Here is a 19,619-nt window from a genome sequence, read left to right as displayed (position 1 = left end):
ATTGTTCATTAGAACCATTGCAATACAAACATCAAAGTCTGCATGCAAAAACAGTCTGTCCCTACAAATATTAAAAAAGTAGACATTGACATAACCTTGGAATTCACCCATAAGCCATGCTAGCTACAGTTACTGTCAACAGTAAAGGAGGGTGACTCATATAATACCAAAAGTACACAGACAGGAAAGTATTCTGAAGATTAAAATGCTGGGAGCGCACGATATATAAACCCAATAAACATTCCACCAGAGCAACTTCACTTTGCAGCAAGTCGTTGTGAGTTTGTCACAGAATCATAAAAAGCCATTTACATCAGCGAAATGTCCTCAGGACTAACCTACAAACAGCTCTATGAGAAATATTATGATGCCGACCTCGGTCTTGCAACATATTTCGGGCCAGACTCGGACTTTAAGCAAGATGCATTCACAGAGCGAAGGGAGATATTTGACAGATGGTTCCGATCCGGTACGTGCAGTGTTTTTCTTACTTTTATTGCTAATGCTCAGTGAGTTCATATGTATAACAAGAACCTGATTATTCAGAAGGGAAAAAAATAAAAATGCTACTTAATTGTGTTAATGAATATCTGATGTCAAACCCACAAAACTATATTTTTGGGGCAAACCCTTCTACTAAAAAAGGTTTTTGCAGAATATAGGGGCATATGTATCAAAGAATACATTTGCCTATTCTCAAATAGGGAATTTTAGAGAATCACTGTGTGAGAATCGCAAAACGCTATGTATGTACGATTTGCAAATAATTTTGCGAATCCTACGTATTCCTTAATTGCGAATCGCAATTTGCGACTCACAGTTAAGGGATACCGCCCAATTCATTCCTATGGGCCTAGAGGTCCATGGAATGAAAGGGGAGACATTCTCAATTTGCGATTCTCAATTAGAGAATCGCAAATCGAGAATGCAATTTCAAGGGTGCCAGGGTGTCAAAAGGGCACCCTGTTGCACCCCTGAAATGTGCATGTGTGCACATATGGCACATATGCGCCACATGGCACTTTGAAAAATGCAAAAAAGTGCATTTTTCAAAGAAATCGCAAATTGCCATCAACTTGAAGTTGGTGGTAATTTGCGATTTCTTAAGGAGAAATCGCACAACTTGGGTGCTTTTTACATCGCATTTAAGGAATCCCAATTTGTGATTCCTTAAATGCTTTCTCAAAATAGGGAATCGCAACTTTTGAAATTCCCTATTTTGCGAGGGCCTTTTGGGATGATACATCCCAAAAGGCTTTTTCCTGTTCGCAAATGGGACAATTCTGAGACTCGGCCCGTTTGCGAACGGGAACTTGGCTTCATACATATGCCCCAAAAATCCTTTAAAATATTTTTGATGTTGAACCTCAAATACTTTTGGCCTTTCATTAGAGTTTGGTGGGGTGGGATACTTGTTAACAAATGTGGTGTATATATTTCAACCACCATATTACATATCATAGGGTGCAATACACTTGTAATACGGCAGAAAGGATATCCATCAAGTTTGTGACAGAATATCCAACCACCAACCGCTAAATCAAGCAATTAGTCTAAAAATAGTAACTTTCACTCATCACTATTTTTTATCAGCTTGTAGAATTCCACTATATCTTTCAATTGTCTTTCTTAGCTCATTTATTTAGTTTTTAGTTGCAGGAGCCTAGGCAAATTGCCTACATGCAACTAAAAGAACCTATATTTCTAGTTTGCACTTTTTTCCCTATTGAATGATAGTGGAACCCAAAGGTTTCATAAGAATGGTGATATTTACACGGTTTAGTATATTTTGTTCCTAAAAGTTCTGCAATGAGTGACATTCAAAAAGAAATGTGGCTCCAAAATGTTGTTGCGCAAGCATGATTTGCCCTTCTGTTATTACTGTAGTTGTTTATAGTCATGCATATATGTTTATATCTGTGTATCTGTTTATTTTATTTTATTTATTCGATCAATGGCATGATCATACACACATCATAAAACACAACAAATATTTTAAAAAATCTCATTACATACATTCATCGCTAATTTATACAAGTAAAATGAATTAGGAGCATAACATCAGGCACAGTATCAAAGGTATAACAGGATGTATAAGTTTTTTAAGAATATAAATAGAATAAAAGAATGTAAAATATATGGAATCAATTATATGCCAATGAGAACTAAAGATTTAGCTTACAACACTACACTTGGGTCAGGGGCCTCACTAGAGTTTACCCCTACATCAGTGAAAATGGATCGTTTGGTCGCTTTGGACCTCAACCCCCCAGCATATAAAAGATATCTGGATAAAGTAAAAACAAGCCATTTGGTTGTGGTGGAGCTAAATACACGCAAGCCTTCTGAGGAACCGGAAAATGACAGCATCCGGCATGCCGGAACCATCCATTTGTTCCTCAGAGTAGCATATACAGGGCAAAAAAACAAATAATGTTCAGTGGTTTCAACAGCTGAGTTTCATGATGGACACATAGGAGTGATGGTTGAGTTTTACGAACTGCTTCTAATGGTGTATACCGGCAAAGTGCCAAATCTACATACAGTGCACTTGCCTGCGGTGGTTCTACATTGTCCATATACGTTTCAAATCTAAAACAACTTTTGAGGTTTCAAAAAAGTGTAGATAAAGTGCCTAGTGACATAGATTCAGAGCAATCAGAATGTATACAATTCCAGTACATTATTTTCAACTGGGTAGAAGTACAGGGCCACGATCGAGATAGCTATTAGCGAGGTTGAGTGGTTAGAACACTTTGAAAAATTGTATAGCAAAACAGCTCACATAACAAGGGCAGAAATGGAGCCTGTAGCCAATTTGGTTTCTACACAAGGTACAGAGGACACACATTTTAAATTTGAGTGAGGTCATTTTAGCCATTAAATCGAGCCTGGGAGGTAAGGCACCTGGACCTGACGGCGTCACAGTTGATCTTTTTAAGCGTAATATTTTATTGTGGGGTCCTCTTTTAACTCAAGTGTTAAACGCTTGTAGCAAAATCGGCCCCCTTTCTTCCTGGTATGAATCGACTTTGGTCCCCATCTTTAAAAAAGGGAACAGGTCGGACCCTGCCTGTTATAGGCCGATATCTTTACTTGATTCAACTATTAAGATTATCGGCAGAGTTTTGTTATCAAGGTTACAAGACTGGGCAGAAGACCATTCGATACTTAGCGACCTCCAGTACGGTTTCCGCAAAGGCATGGGTACAATTGACCAGGGGTCAAACTTGAACATGATGATTGGCAAATACACTAAAGCCAAACAGAGTAGCTTGTACTTAACGTTCGTAGATTTAACTGCTGCGTTTGATTCTCTAATCCACGAGGAACTCTGGAGAATTTTAACTAACATGGGGGTGGATAATTCAATAGTTTTATTTCTGAGACAATTATACACAGGAGCAAATGCCAGGATTCGTTATGTGATGGGAGGAGAGTGCACTAAGCACTTTAGGGTGAAAAGAGGTGTGAGACAGGGATGCGTCCTGGCACCCTTCCTATTTATATTACACATTAATGGCTTGGGATCCAAGCTGGGGAAAGAGTGCCAGGACCTCCCACAAGTGGGCAAGAGACCTATTCCTACAATAATGTATCCCAATGATGCAGTCTTGATGTCACGTACCCCGGTAGGGATGCAGAAGGTAGTTGACTGCTTTGCCGATTACATGGGCAAATTGGTGTACAGACAAAATATCGACTCCAAAATATCGACTGGACATAATATCGAGTTTTAAATATAGACTGGACAAAATATCGACTGGACATAATATCGACTACAAAAATATCGTTTTTCAGGTAAGTGAAGTAATAGCGACTGTATAAAATATAGATAGCAAAAATATCGAATTTTTAATAATATATAATATTTTATAGTGTATTTTTATGTAATAATATGTGTGAATAGTGTGTATTAATGTTATAAAATATTTTATTAAATGAATTTTGTTTTTATAATAATTGCGTAATGTAATTCTGTAGCGGGTTGTGGGTTTATAGGGGAATAGGGTGGGAAGTAATTTAATAATAATTAATTAATTAATATATGTTTGTTAATATTTTTAATTAAAAATTAATTGATAATTAATTAATATTAATTAGTTAATTAATTAATATAATTTTGAACATATTTTGTATTAGTAATTAATTGTTAATTAATTAATTGTAATTAGTTAATTACATTAATTAGAGTAAATTTTTAATATATATAATTTTGTGTTATTTTTAAGTAATTAATTTGGAAAAAATAATATTAATTATTAAAATAATTACAGCTAATGTTCTAATATATTTACTTTATTGTTATTGTTAATTAATAATTAATTGGTAATTAAATAATATTGATAAATTTTGGGTAAAGGAGCATTTTTAGGGTTCAGGGTCAGTTTTCAGTTTTAGGGTAAAGGGGTATTTTTGGGGTTCAGGGTCAGTTTTCAGTTTTTGGGTAAAGGGGCATTTTTAGGGTTCAGGGTCAGTTTTCAGTTTTAGGGTAAAGGGGTATTTTTAGGGTTCAGGGTCAGTTTTCAGTTCATGGGTAAAGGGGTATTTTTAGGGTTCAGGGTCAGTTTTCAGTTCATGGGTAAAGGGCTATTTTTAGGGTTCAGGGTCAGTTTTCAGTTCTTGGGTAAAGGGGTATTTTTAGGGTTCAGGGTCAGTTTTCAGTTTTAGGGTAAAGGGGTATTTTTAGGGTTCAGGGTCAGTTTTCAGTTCATGGGTAAAGGGGTATTTTTAGGGTTCAGGGTCAGTTTTCAGTTCATGGGTAAAGGACTATTTTTAGGGTTCAGGGTCAGTTTTCAGTTCTTGGGTAAAGGGGTATTTTTAGGGTTCAGGGTCAGTTTTCAGTTTTTGGGTAAAGGGGCATTTTTAGGGTTCAGGGTCAGTTTTCAGTTTTTGGGTAAAGGGGTATTTTTAGGGTTCAGGGTCAGTTTTGGGTTTTTGGGCAAAGGGGTATTTTTAGGGTTCAGGGTCAGTTTTGGGTTTTTGGGTAAAGGGGTATTTTTAGGGTTCAGGGTCAACAAATAAGATTGTAAAAAATTATTTTTATTATTTTAATTTATTATTTAATTATTATAATTTAATTTAAGTAGTTTTAAGTATATTTTAGTAATTAAAATTTAATATTAATTTAATTTAACACTGTTTTTAATAAAGTCGATATTTTTTACATCTATATTATTGTTAACGATATTTTGTACTCGATATTTTTGTACTTACCTGTTTGTAGATACAAACTCGATATTTTGACTGTCGATATTTTGTCCACGATATTTTGGCAAGTCGATATTTTGTCCGTCGATATTATTTCAGTGATCCGGGCAAATTAGGTTTAGAAGTGAATATCTCTAAAACCTTTGTGATGAATTGTGGGGTAGGGAATAAGCATTTCAGACCCTTTTCAATAGGTAAGAAACCAATTGACTATTGTAAAACTTTCTCTTACCTCGGTTTACTATTTGATAAGAGGGGGACTTGGACCCAGGCCTTTAGGACTAGGAGGCTACTGTTTTCTAAAGCGGTAGCCGCACTTTTTAACTTTGGTAAGAAGTTGGCGAAACGGGCGTCAGAGGTCCTATTACAGATATATAAGGCAAAATGCATTTCAATAGCTACCTATGGTGCAGGTATTTGGGGTCACGAGAATGTTAAAGATTTTTATTGATTGTCCTGGACAGCACCTCTACATATATCTGCCACACTGAATTGTGCCTGTCATACATAATGGACATATGTAAAATTCAACCGGTACTCCTCTGGCATAGAATATGGACTTCTGATTCACTGGAACTCGATAGACAGTTACTTACAGACTGTGGCAAATTGGATGGGGCACGGAAGATTAACTGGTTAGAATACATTAAAAATTTTGTTGGTTACCTCGGCCACCCCGAATACTTTTTGGACTCCTTTAGTCTGCTAAATGTAAATAGGAAAGAATTATAAATTGATTGCCTATCCTATTTGGACAGTAAGAGAAAAGCAATAGAATCCCCAAAAGTTTCTGTACAGGCACATCAGCTAATAATGATTACCGATATACTGCAGCCCTACCTAAGCAGGTTTACAAGAGAGCACAATAGATTTTTGTTGACCCGTTTGAGACTGAATATTTTCCACTAGCATGTCTCTTTTCCCACTGAAAACAACTGGTCGAAGGAGCTATGTAAATGCCCATGTGATTACGTGTCTTTTCAATCGACTATTCATGTTCTATTCGTTTGTATATATTATTCTTATATTAGACATAGGTGGGTTTTACCAATTTTAAAAAATAAGGGCCTAAGACAATGTCGTCCTGCTTTTCTGTTTCTACAATCGTTAGGAGAAGAACAATTGTCTGTATCAATGTTAATATTTTTAAAACTAGTTTTAAAATGTAGAAATTCAATCATGATGTAATTCATTTTCTTAAATCTTCTTTGGAATTGTCTTGTCTTGTTATTTTATGACGTAATAAGTGAATACTTGCATTGTTTACGTCCATAATTGTAGTGTGCTTTTATGATTATCTCTTTTATTCGAATAAAGCTGATTGAATTGAAAAAACTGGGGAATAATTTTTTTTGTTATATGGAACGTGGATTGTCCCACAAGATATCCAACCCTATTTTTATTTATAAAGAGCCACCCCTTAACTTTCCCAAACCAGGGCAGAAGACCTGATTTCTTTTGGAGAAATAGTAATTCTTCCACAGCATCTTTTACGGGTACTTGGGGGTTGCTAGTCGAGAGTCTTACCCAAAACAAAAGCACCCTCAGAACAGCACAGTGGGAGATCGATTTTAGCCCAAGGTCGAGTCGAAGTGGCAATAGCGGTGTGTTCTTTGGAATATTTAGAGGAGCTCTTAGAATTTTTTTTCAGCATTTCTAGTTTTTTAATATCCTCAAGACCCCAGATTTCTGCCCCATAGAGTACTGCTCCCAAAACTTTTGCCCTATGTATTTCTAACATGGGGAAAATAGGGCGAAAAGTTCAACATTTGGCTCTTTTCACTAATGCACAATCTACATGTTGGAGTGTCAGAGCACTTTTCAAAATTTGAGGGGACCACGCCAGATTATCACTAATTCTAACACCTAGATAGTCAAAGGCATTGCCCTGCTCTAATGGTTGGCCTTCCAACAGCACTTTCCCCTTGGCAGTTTTAATTTTCAAACCCCCGGATTTGCAAGCGTTAGAAAATTGAGTTAAAACATTATGGATGCCCTTTGGGGTTTTAGATATGAGAAACGTATCGTCGGCACATAAAAGTGAAGGAATTTGCTTGCCTCCCAATTTCGGTGTGTCACCTCCACAATAGTACAACTCATTTATCAGCTCGTTCATTAAATAGGATAAACATAGTTGGGGCAAGCACACATCCCTGGCACACTCCTTTCCCAAATAAAATATTTCCAGACAACCCCCCATCTTGAATCAATCTGACTCTGGCACAATTATCGTGGTGTAACCTGATTAGAAGGTGTAGTAGAGCAAGGGGGAGGCCCATATCTCTCAGGGTAGACCAGAGTCTAGTGCGATCGATGGAGTCAAAAGCAGTTTTGAGGTCGACAAACACTACATAAAGGATGCCTTTCTTGAGTTTGACTTCTTTCCAAAATAGCATTAAAAAACAAAACACTTGATCCAAAGTGCTGGTAGCAGCTCTAAACCCCGCCTGCAAGTGCAAGAGTATGTTATTGTCCTCTGCCCAGTTTTGGATGCGTGTTAAAATTAGTTTTCCAAAGATTTTTGGGGACACATCTATCAGGCTGATTGGCCTATATTTTGCAGGGTCCCCTTTGTCCCCTTTTATAAATATTAGGATTATTTCAGCTCCTTTCCATGTGGCCGGGATCACACCTCCATGGCAAATGGCATTAAAAATTGAGTGAAGCAAAGAGCACCAGATATTGGGTTCAGATTTATACAGATCTCCAGGCAGTCTATCTAACCCCGGGGATTTGCCAGTTTGGAGGGAAGTGATTGCATTTTTAACTTCCACATGGAAAAAACTCTCTTCCTCGTTGCAAGCAAACACATTGTTGCAAACCCTAGGTTCCTTCCCTGCTCCACCTTCGTCCCCACCGTCCTCCTCAGAGTATAGTGCCTGGAAGAATTCTTCCCAGATATGTGACGGTAAGTGGAAATTGTTTTGATCAACCTGGTGAATAACCTCCTTAGAGAAAAGATGCCAGAATAGCCGGCAATCCTTTAAATGCTTTTGAGGAATTGACCCTCCCTGGTTCCTAAAATAAGGCGAGATATTATCTGAGAGATCTTGGTAGCTGGCTAGGATAGCATCATCATTTGTGTTGTACCTCTTCACAAAAAACTGCACCACCTCTTTGTAAACCTCTGGAAGTACCTTACCATCAGCAATTACATTAGCCCACTTGATTCTCCTATTGTTGTTAGATGTTACTACTGGAACCCTAATTAGATTATGCTGAGGCTTTTGAAACGGTAACCCCGAAAAGCTTAACAGTAGGGCGTTGTGGTCACTATCATTTCAGTTGAGAATGGCCATATCACTTACTTGTGGCCAGTGATTGAGATGGACCAAGATGTAATCTATTCTACTCATCAAGCTCCCCCTCTTAAATGTGTGGTCTGCACTAGGGTCTGAGAGGGTCCTCCCATTACATGCCTGCACCCCCTGAGCTAGAGTGAACAATAAGACTTGCTGAGCTACACAGGTAGATCTTTTAAGTGTTGGAATTTGGAGCCTTTTGATACCTCTAGCTTCTTCCTCCTCCCGAACTAGATCCAGCACATAATCCACCGGCTCATATGTAGTATTAAAATCTCCGGCTATGATGAGGGGGCATTCGTTATTGTCAGTTTCAAGGAAATTAATTAACGTTGTCATGGTGTCTTAGGCTTTGTGTGGGCTTTTGAATCTATTATAAATGTTAAAAATTCTAACATGGAATCCCCCTTTGAGTAAAGCCATGTCAATGGCCAGAATCTTCTGGGTGTCTATATCTAGGCACTTTATTTTACAGGCGAGTGTTGTTTTAGCCCACATCAGCATACCTCCTGCAGGTCTGACAGATGATGACTGTTTTGCTTCTATGCTAAATGAGGTGAAACCCACCCTATAGATCGGTTCAATAGCCCAGCTTTCTTGAAAGAGACACAAATGACAGTTATCCACGAGTATACACCACTCAGGGTCATTGAGTTTGGAACAGAGCCCTGAAACGTTCCATGAGAGAATATATAACTGTTGGTCAGTAGAGGATCCTCCCTTCCATGTCTGACTTACTTCAGGGCTGACCCTTGTTGTGGGTGTGCTGATTACCTTACTGTCAGATGGACTAAGTGGGGTATGAATCTCTGGTTCATTGGGGTGGGAGACTATGTGCACCTCCGGGGGTGAGCCGGTCTGAATGGAACCCTGAGGTATCACGGGGGCATCTTTGCTGGGCTCTAGTCAATCTAATTTGTACAGGACTGACAGCACCTCGTATCTATTGCTAATTTCAATAGGGAGTTGTACCTTTCTCATCTGGTTGAGACGTGTTGGTTGGGGATTTTGTAAGTGTGGTGAGATGCTAGGTATAAGATGTCTGTAAAAGAAACCCAGCGTCATTATGCTTATCCCATTAGCTGGACCCCCTCTGAGAGTATTGTTCCCACTCCTGATTATAGACCTCGCAAGTCCTGGACTTCGACAGTTTAGAACAACACAATCTCTGTCAATGGTCTTGCGTAGGGGACCTACCCATCCTACTCTTCTTACCATCAGGATGTCTTTGTAACGTGAATTATCGTACACAGACGAGTGGGCTAGCCAGTGACAAACCTTATGTTTTAGCTGGTCTGCAGATTCTTGAAAACTGTCCTGGAGCGAATAGACCTTAGTGAGTATAACAACATAGGAACAACATTCCAGAGGTAGATAAAGGATATCCCTATGTGGTTGATTAACAGAAAGAGCCACAGCAGATGTCTGACTAGGTAGCTGCCTCAAAGGGCAGTCCCCCCTTTGATAAATATCAGAACGCTGAGAATCAGTTCTAGGCATACAAATAGTGGCTCTGCAGTCATATTTGTGACTAGTATCCTCATGGACCCTATTTTCACAGTTACCTTCCCCCATGGCATTCCCTGGTTGATTATCTCTGTGTTTATTATAGGCTGCGGCAGCATTATTATGGGTTGTGTGGAAAGTGCTCTTGTATCCTGCTGGTACTTTATCTGAAGTTTGCAGTGTATCAACCTGGGAAAGAGGAGCTACCACACCATCATCCTATGCAATCTTTGGGGGATTATTCAAGGGGTTGTTAGAACCTGCACCCTGACCTTTTCTTAATAGATTCTCAATAACTGTGACCTTGTCCAACAAATTCTCTTAAGGGACTATGGCTATTTTATGTGCCGCATCTAGGCCTGAACCCACCGCAACACTGGCAGCGAACTGAGCAGTCTCTATTTGGTTAAGCATTTTATTCATGGCACTGTCCAGGTGTTCTAAGCAGCCCTGTAGTGAGGCAAAGCTGTTGTCAATTAGTTCTTTGATCCATGCAAGAGCAATATCCAGAATATTATCCCCAACAATATAAGGGGCCGCATCTCCAACATCCCCAAAAGCACAGCATATTGGTACGGGAGGAATACCATCGGTCTGTGTGCTGATGGAATTAGTTTGTAACACCTTAGGATTAGTGTGCCAAGGCCATTTTTGCTGTATTGGTTTTTGAGTGCCCTCACCCCTCCTTTGCTTCACTGGTGGCTTGGCTCTCTCGGCTTATCCTCAATAGGTGGTTTAGGGATCCGTAACCTAGTGGAAATACTTGCACCATTTAATGTGACCATAGAAGATGCTTCCAGGTTCGGTACGGGAGAAGAGGGAAGCTGGCGTTGCGAGGTTGGGGATAAACAGGATTGAGGGGCACCACCCAGAGAAACAGTACCTTATGAAGAGTGCCTCTACAGAATTAGCGGTTCTAAAGAGAGTCACCTCTCCTTCAGGTCTATCTTGTGACTGAGCATTGATTCGACCCTGACAATGAAAGCGTCCAAGGTACCCACCACTCCCTTGCGTTTGCTCATAGTAAAGGCAGAAATAAACAACACCACGGGCACAGGTATTAATAGTCAAGCGATGCAATAACGCCACAGTACCTATAAATTGTGTAGCCTATATCTACAGTCCCAATGGTAAAGGGATGGCCCAGCCCAGTCTCCTCTGGGCTCCGACGGGCATGGACGGGCCCGCCCTTGGCCTGGGCATGTCCATGTGCCTCCCACGCTGCAGGTGCCCTGAGCATTTTTTAAGGCACCTCCTGGCGCGCCCTGCCCTGAGGCGTAACGTCCCTGCCACAAGGCGCGCTGGGAGGTGTAGTTTCCTACCTCCTAGCAGCGATGGCGAGAGCTGTTGCAGTGGCGGTTGGGGTAGCGAGCACAAGGGCTCAGCGGGCTTCCCTGTGCTGATGACTCCTACCTGTTATTTCTATTGTATGAAGCTAGCCAAAGGGCAGCAGAGTGCATTTTATGGTCAAATGGAAACTTAAGGTCATTGAGTATTAGGAGATGAAGCTGAGCTGTGGATAGTTAATAGATTGCATTGTAGTGATCTTCTAAATAGGTGGGTCTTAACTGCTTCGACGCTCATGACGAGCTCAGCTCGTCATGAGGCACAGCGGGGCTGCACTCATGACGAGCTGAGCTCGTCATGAACAATGGAAAATCTGGGATCTCAGCACCGGGGGGGGAAAACCCTTAGCAGCCATGGAGTTAATCACTTTCCTAAATTTGAGCAGAGTTGGGGTCGTAATGATGGATACATGTATATTGTTCCAGATCCTGAGTGCACAGATTGAAAACGCCTGTTTTGCTTTTTCTTTTTGATACAAATGTTTTTTATTTTAAAAAGAACCAGTAGGATTTTCCTCATGTACACAGCATGACGCCTACAACCCTGTGAATGGCCGGCCACGTAGTTTGGGTAGGCATGCAAGATGCAGATGGGTTTTGCCAATATAGATGGTACACAGCAGGTCCCCTACAACCCATGATGGGCCGGCCACGTAGTAAAGCAGGTACAGTAGTAAAGCTCAATTGTGAGGGTCCTTCAACCAAGAAAAACAGGAAAAATAAACCCAGAAGCAATGTTGGGGAAATATAAAGGGGACTTGAGGGAAATAATCAGGTGAAGGACAGAGGACAGAATATCATAGGGAGGAAAAAAGGAGGAAGAAAAGAGAGATCCCAGGACGAAGGGAGTAAGGGAGAAAGATATAGGGGGACAAAGCCTATGTGGCTGTCAAGTCCGGGGTGCAGGTGCGAAGATTATAGCGAAGAAGACGAGAGGAAAAGAGAGAAAAGAGAAAGAGAGGGAGGGTAGTGGCGGGTCAATGAGGCAGGGTTGTAGAGTGAGCAGCACACACTTCAATGGGCCCTGCTTCGAGGGGGACTCAGTCGGGACATGCAAAAGATCACTCAAGGTCGGGGGGATATACAGCATCATCAAAAAAGCATAGGGCCCGAAGCTTCAGAGGTTGGAGACGAGCATGGTCCATTCAACAGAGGTGAGTGACTAGCGGCTGCCATATTTTGGTGAATTGGGTGTCACAGGACTGCAGGCACGCAGTAAGCAATTCTAGGGTCACAGTATGCCACAAACGCGTGAACCAGAAATTTATTGGAGGGGCTGCTGCTTTCTTCCAAAAGGGGCCATAAGTTGTTTGGCCGAGCCTAACATGTGGAGAACAATATGCCAATTGTTGCGAGTTAATGTGCGCAGATTGTCAGGCTAAAGGCCTAAGAGTACTGTAGCTGGAGTTTCAGGCAGAGGGAAACCAAGCACCTTTTTATGTGGCTAAGGACTTCTTTCCAGTATAGAGTCAAGAGCGGACAAGTCCACCAGATATGGAGAAAGTCACCCGGGGAGTTTGAACATCTCCAACAGAGGGGGTAGGTGGCAGGGAACATCTTATGCAGTCTGATGGGGGTTTAGTACCAATGGGTCATTACTTTATATGCAGTTTCTCGCTGGGAAATGCAGCGTTTGACTTTCGGGATATCGTGCCACAGGCGGTTCCAATGAGCGGGGGTGATTTCAGAGGAGGCATCCGACTGCCAATGACGCTGATATGAATGGAGAGCAGCGAGTGGAGGGTGCTGCAAGACGTAATACGTCCGGGATATTAGCCCCTTAGAGTCGTCAAAGGAGCGCACTAGGCGTTCCAAAGGGGTGAATGCTTGAGAAGTGGCCTGCACCAGAGAGGAGGTGTGTACCCAATAACGGAGCTGTATGTATTGTAGTCTGGCTCCCTCCAAGAGGTGGAACTCTTACTTGCAGTGATCAAAAGATTTAAAGGCATCGCCCAAAAAACAGATCTCCAAGTGTTCTACATCTGCCACAGAGCCAGTCAGCAAACACATGTGGGTTAGCGGCAGTAGAGAATTGTGAGTTTCCTGTGATGAGGGTGTGGGGGGACGGGAAAGTAGTAAGTCCCTTATGGACGGCCACTTTGTCCCAGATGTCGAGCAGTGTTCTGGTGGGAAGGGCAATATAGACACTACGTGAACATGAGGTTCGGAGCAGCCAGGGGAGGTCCCAAATAGTTCTCCCAGTCACCGCTCAGTCCATATGGAACCAGACCTTCTCGCTCTACCGTACCATCCATTCGGAGATGAAGCGTTGGTGGGAGGCCCAGTACTACACCAGCAAGTTGGGGCAGGCTAGCCCACCCCTGTCCCAGGGTAGAATAAGAATTTTGCTGGAGAGGCTCGGCCTACAGCTGCCCCAGATAAAGTTAGTGATTTTGCGTTGGAGACTTTGGATCTGGTGTTCCAGGATAGGAGTAGGGAGACATTGGCATAAATATAAGACTTTGGGAAGCTCCGAAACTGTAATTGCATGTAAGCGGCCCAACCTGGAGAGGGTGAGGGGCTTCCAGACTCGCAAATCCTCCAGGACCGCCCTCTTGCAGTCCTGACAATTAATTTGGGACCATGTGTCGAGAGAGATGAAGTTAAGTGAAGCCCCAGGTTGCTTTTTCTTTTTTTAACATTTCTTAGTTTGCAGTATAATGGTGTCCTTGCTGTGGCTGTGCCATGAACCACCCAGAAATGTTGAGCTTGTCTACAAGAAAGGCCGGTCTGCTGCTTTGAATTACTTTGCAAATTATACTGTAAATATAACAGTGACTCAGTCTGATTAATTTAGAATATTTTAAAAATCTTATTGGAGAGGCTGAACTAGTCCTTTCAGTGTCAACAAATGAGACATATAGGGCCCGATTCACAAACATAAACTGAGTCATCTTTATGACTTTCGGTATTCACAAAGGGCATTTACAAGTAGTAAAGTTAGACTTTTGTCTCAGTCTAACTTAAGTGTTGATCTTAAGTTTAAATCAGACTAGAATTTTGGTCTCAGTTACACTAAAAAGCAAAAGTTAAGTTAAATTGAGTCAAAATTCTAACTTTACTACTCGTAAGTGCCGTTTGTGAATACCGAAAGCCATAAAGTTAGACTTTCGTCTCCGTTTACCTTTGTGAATCGGGCCACAATATTTGTGAGCCAGCACTGAGCCGCAGCACTTGTTACTTTCTACTTTGTAGGTGTATATTAACATGTGTCTAGAGATATGGTTGAAACTAAAAAGTATGGGTTCAATTCACAAAGGTAAACTTTGACCAAAAGTCTAACTTTACTACTTTTCGGTATTCAAAAAGGTAAGTTGCTACTAGTAACTTTGCTAGTAGTAAAGTTACTAGTAGTAACTTACTTTTGTAAATTCGAAACGTAGTATAGTTAGACTTTTGGTCTAACTTTACCTTTGTGAATTGGGCCCTAAGTTTAGACTTGTAGTCTAAGGTTAGACTTCAGGTCTAAACTTAGACTTCATCTCTAAACTTAGACTTCAGGTGTAAAGTTAGACTTCAGGTGGACAGTTAGACTATAGGTCTGAATTTAGACTTCAGGTCTAAGTTTGTCTTTGTGAATCATCAAGCCCTTAGAGTCTTAAGTTTGTTTCATGTGCTGACACTGAGAGGACTAGTCCAGCCTCTCTAGTTATATTTGAAAAACGTTCTAAACAAATCTGACAGATTTGTAAACAGTGTAAATGTCAAGATCCTGAGGAATACAGGGTCAGTCCACTGAATCATTGTCAGTCGCCTTCAAAAGCATACACCAGCAACAAAATTCTAGAACAAGAAAACCAACATAACCCATAGAAACCCCAGTATATAAAAGTAGATCACACTGCTATATAACAGTGTTGTAAACGAGAAGTTGCATGTTAAATTATGGTGCTTGTATTAAATGTTCACATTGATGCTATACTGAGCTCTAGCCTATATAAGAACATTATTGAAATTAGATGGTCATTTTCAAGGCTATGTTGATTTTCACAGGATTCACAAATTAATTAATAAATGCCGTGACAGAATAAACTATTTTCAAAAATCTTGAAAGACAGCTAAATAAAGATTAGAAGCAATTTTGTTTTGCTCCTTCTTATGTGATTATAGCATTGCCAATTGTGCCTACTATGTTTACAATAAAGGATACCTTTCTGGCTTTGTCACATTAGGAACATTCATTTAAATATTAAAGGTAAGAATGCAATATATTAATTCTGTTGCATTTACTGTTGACCAGGAGATGTGAAAGGAGATATCCTGATTAAGTATGGTGGAGCTTTATTACTATCTTCGCTTTTACCAGCATGTGACATCTTCAACGAAATCATCATAATAGATTTTGTGGGCCCTAGTCTAAAAAGTATCAATCAATGGTTGGAGAAGGAGCCTGGGACTACAGTTCCATGTGAACTTGAAAAAGACAGGTAAGATTTCAATGTAAATTGTATTTGTGCCTTACAATTATCTTTTTTTAGGAGCACTTAAGGATTTGATATTGAGGCTGTTCTTTCAAGTATTGAGCCTTTCATTGATGTTTGATCTACTACGATATTAAGCCCTCATTTTTTGTTTTTCCCACAATGTTACATTTGTGGGCATCCACAAAATTTTTATCACCCAACATTTTCACACTTCTTGTGATAAAAATGGTACTCCACTAGCAGAATGGGGTTACACCTGGGGAAGGTATTTCTCCCACACTGATATATGCCTAACGGGGACAACTGCTTTAAATTTGACATTATGAGGTAAGGGCACTGTGTACCCTGACGTTACAGTGTATAGAAACCACCAAGAATCTCTTTGTTCACATTCTGAATTAATTTTCTAGAACAAGAATCCTTCGAGTATTGTGTGTGGGGGACAAATCATTCTCATCCACTACGCTGTGAAGGTAGTGAAGTAGATGAGAGTACATCTATTTTAAGAGGTTAACTTAGCTGTGGAATTTAGGAGTTTTTTTAATTGTCCAGTGCACTACTTCTTGCTAATTATACTTTTTTTAATGAAGGTCCTGTATTTACAGTGAAAACTGCAAAAACAGCAAAGACTGCTAAATTATATACAGATTGGGCTTCTGCTTGAAAACCAGCAAGCATTTCACAAGGAAAGTGTATTTTGTCTAGGGTTATTTACAACTAGTGAAAGGTATGCATACACGTACAAAATGCTTGAGAATGCATGAGCATAGAAAAAATGGAAAACTTTGTGAACAATGGGTAAGTCAATAATTGGGAAATACGTGAGAGTATATTGTGTAAAGAAAAATGTACACATTCACAGTACTGCTACAAATACAATAATGCAAAATACTGATACAGATGATATTATGACAATCATTAAAAAATAATCTTCACCCATTTGCAAACAGTTTCACAAAACAGGGGCATTCAAATACCTATAGACCAAAGGTTTTGTTTGGAATATGACGCTTTTCTGATTTGTGCACTGCCTGCCTGAAATCGAGGGACTCGGTGTCCTAGGGACCATTGCTACAAGGAGGAGGGGGAGCCAAGCAGCACTCCCGTGCTGCAAGCACTAGTTGCCTCCCGTGGCACGAGCCGCTATCGGGCAAAGCCTGGGCCAAGAGCGGGCCCGTCACGCCCTCATCATCAACAGGAAGAGGCAGGGCCACCACCCTTGGTCCTGCCATGTGGTGACTGACCTTCAAGAGGAACCAAAATATTCCAGACCAGATTTGCCCAAGAAAACTCTTTAGTAGGGAGATTGAGCACCTTGCACTTTGCCTATGGACCCCGGACCACGCACTTTATCACAGACCCCTGCTGGCCCTGCGAGGAGGGGCCATGCCGTGGTAGAGGTGGAAGAAAGCCATATCTCCATTTCAGTAATCCTGCAGCGCAGAAGATCTAGCACTCTGCACAATGCCTCAGGGATGTCTTAAGGATTATGGAGGCCCCAGGCCAACTGTAATGTGGGACCCCAGCTCGGATCAACTCTGAATTTATTATCCATTTTCAGCTTTTTTACGCCCTAAGCAACTATGGTCTGGTCATTGACAATCCTCTCTGCTGGCCCTCAAACTTTTAAGGGGACCCCAGTCCTTCAAGAGGCCTCAATTCAGTGCAAAGCCTGTGAATATTTATGAGATATTGGAGACCTGGAAGGTCTTTTTCATACTGGGAAGGGAGATATTGGAGACTGCTTCTTATTGTGAAGGGGCCCCATCATTTTGCGTTATTTCACTGTCTGTGACTCACATTAACGGTTAATGATGGGGCCCCTAGAAAGGCTGGGGCCCTGGGCCAGAGCCCACTGTGCCCATGCCTCAAAACGCCTCTGCTTTGCCAACAGGCCTTGAAACGAGCACTACGTACTTTATCAGGGCCCCTCGCTGACCCTGTGAGGAGGGGCTAAACTAGAGGTGCAGGAACTTCAGAAATTAATCTCAGCACTCCCGCAACCCCATTCATTCCTATGGGCCAAAAGGCCCATAGGAATGAATGGGAAGGGATTCCTTAATTGCGATTCGCAAAATGCTAATCGCAATTAAGGAATTCTAAGGAATCGCAATTTATTTAGCGATTTCTTAATGCATAGGCATTTGCGATTCCTTAACTGCGATTCCTTAAAAATCGCAATTAAGGAATCACAAATGCCGAGATTGATGCATGTACCTGTATCTTATTTGCGATTAGCTAATTGCTAATCGCAAATAAGGAATACTCCGCCTTCATTCCTATGGGCCTTTTGGCCCAAAGGAATGAATGGGGAGTTATTCCTTATTTGCGATTAGCAATTTGCTAATCGCAAATAAGGAATTAGTAGGAATTGCATTTTTTTTCCATATTCCTACATGAATCCCGTTTTGCGAGTCCTTAATAGCGATTCGCTATGAATCGCTATTAGGGGCTCGCAAAACGGGAGTATGATGAATCAGGCTGTAAGAGCACAGGGGTGAGTCCCTTATTTATTCATTGTTCTTTCTGACAAAACTTTGTAATTTGTTTCGGACCATCCTTTATAGACTATATGTACTCGTGCGGAGGAGAAATAAAGTAAACTGGAATCACACTGTGTATTTCATGCCCCAATACGGACCAAGTGGGGCTAAAAACATCATTCCGGATTCTGAGTGGCACTGGACTTATAATTGCCCTGCACAAGGACGCTTATTATCACTGTCTCTTCGACTTTATTGATTAGACCCTACGGGTTTTGTAATTTTTTGGTCTCGTGGGGACAAGCTCTACAAGATCCACGGTATTACATAGTTTTTGTTATTTAATAAAAACGTGCGAGAGATGGGTAAAAGAAAGGCAGTAAGTTTAAGTTTATCAAAGTCCTCAGGGGGTTCACAGCAGTCATTAATGGACCATTTAACAAGGGCCATGGGAGCTATAAAGACAACAAATAAACTCGGCGGAAGAGACACTTATTCAGGGTAAAATGGGGGGGAAGGGTGGTCCCAGTACAGAAACTCCAGTTGGAAATGTTTCTCAGGAACACCAGTCTGAGGCTACTGTAGACCAACAACCCTTGAATGGATGTGTACAAAATGTGTCAACTCATATATATATTAGCGATCAGGAATGTGACCCTCAACCCCCTTCGAAGCGCCCTAGAAAACTTGCGGAGGCTTCAAAAGCTTATAAAAAAAAACCATAGTAGTCAGTCCGGAACCTCCCCAAAGATATTTTAAAATACGATGAAATGTAGCTTATCCGAAGTAAGTAGTAAGAGGGGTCAGTCCCTCATTAATATTCTAATTAATAATGATATGGTCGACCTTAGTAAGTAAAGAGAAAAAATGGAATATCTACATACATTTATTAGGGACGCCATAAACAATTTATCCACGAGGGTGGCCTCAATTAAAGATATTATAAACAAGTATTTAGGAAATCAGCAATGTTCCTCTAAGGCCAATATAGCAACGTGCCCAGTTAGAGAGCAAACATTCCTGCAGGCTGACCAACATCGGGTGGGAGTAGGTCCTAACGATTCGAACATGACATTGGCAGCTGCATACCCTCCCGACCCTGTAAAGATAACTATGGGCTCACTTCCACTGTATACGAACACAACTACTGATAATAACAATACAAGAACACATTTAAGGGCATCAGTAAAACTAGACACTAGTTACAACCAGTCAAACCTGCCCCCACCTTTAATTAACTCCCAATCAGATTTGTGTATGCTGGACTTACCGCCGGCAGGGACACCTTACACGATAGTCCTGGCCCATGTACCGAGATTATCGTCTCAGGCAATAGATCCCTGTGAT

General features: G+C 41.0%; 1 protein-coding gene across 1 annotated transcript in view; it reads left to right on the top strand.

Moving 5' to 3' along the window:
- The first annotated feature begins 264 nt into the window (after positions 1-264).
- LOC147731658 (nicotinamide N-methyltransferase-like) overlaps positions 265-19,619 on the top strand; it is a 168,682-nt gene continuing 149,327 nt past the window's right edge. The window contains exons 1-2 of the mRNA XM_086956797.1: positions 265-469; positions 15,606-15,792. Coding sequence (XP_086812923.1) covers positions 322-469; positions 15,606-15,792 — 335 coding nt within the window. The 5' untranslated portion in view covers positions 265-321. The remainder of the gene's footprint in view (positions 470-15,605; positions 15,793-19,619) is intronic.

This window comes from Lissotriton vulgaris, chromosome 2_1 (genome assembly GCF_964263255.1).
Source record: "Lissotriton vulgaris chromosome 2_1, aLisVul1.2, whole genome shotgun sequence".
In the NCBI taxonomy this organism is placed as follows: Eukaryota; Metazoa; Chordata; class Amphibia; order Caudata; family Salamandridae; genus Lissotriton; species Lissotriton vulgaris.
The sequence above is the reverse complement of the archived record's forward strand: the minus strand, read 5'-3'. Positions and strand labels throughout refer to the sequence as shown.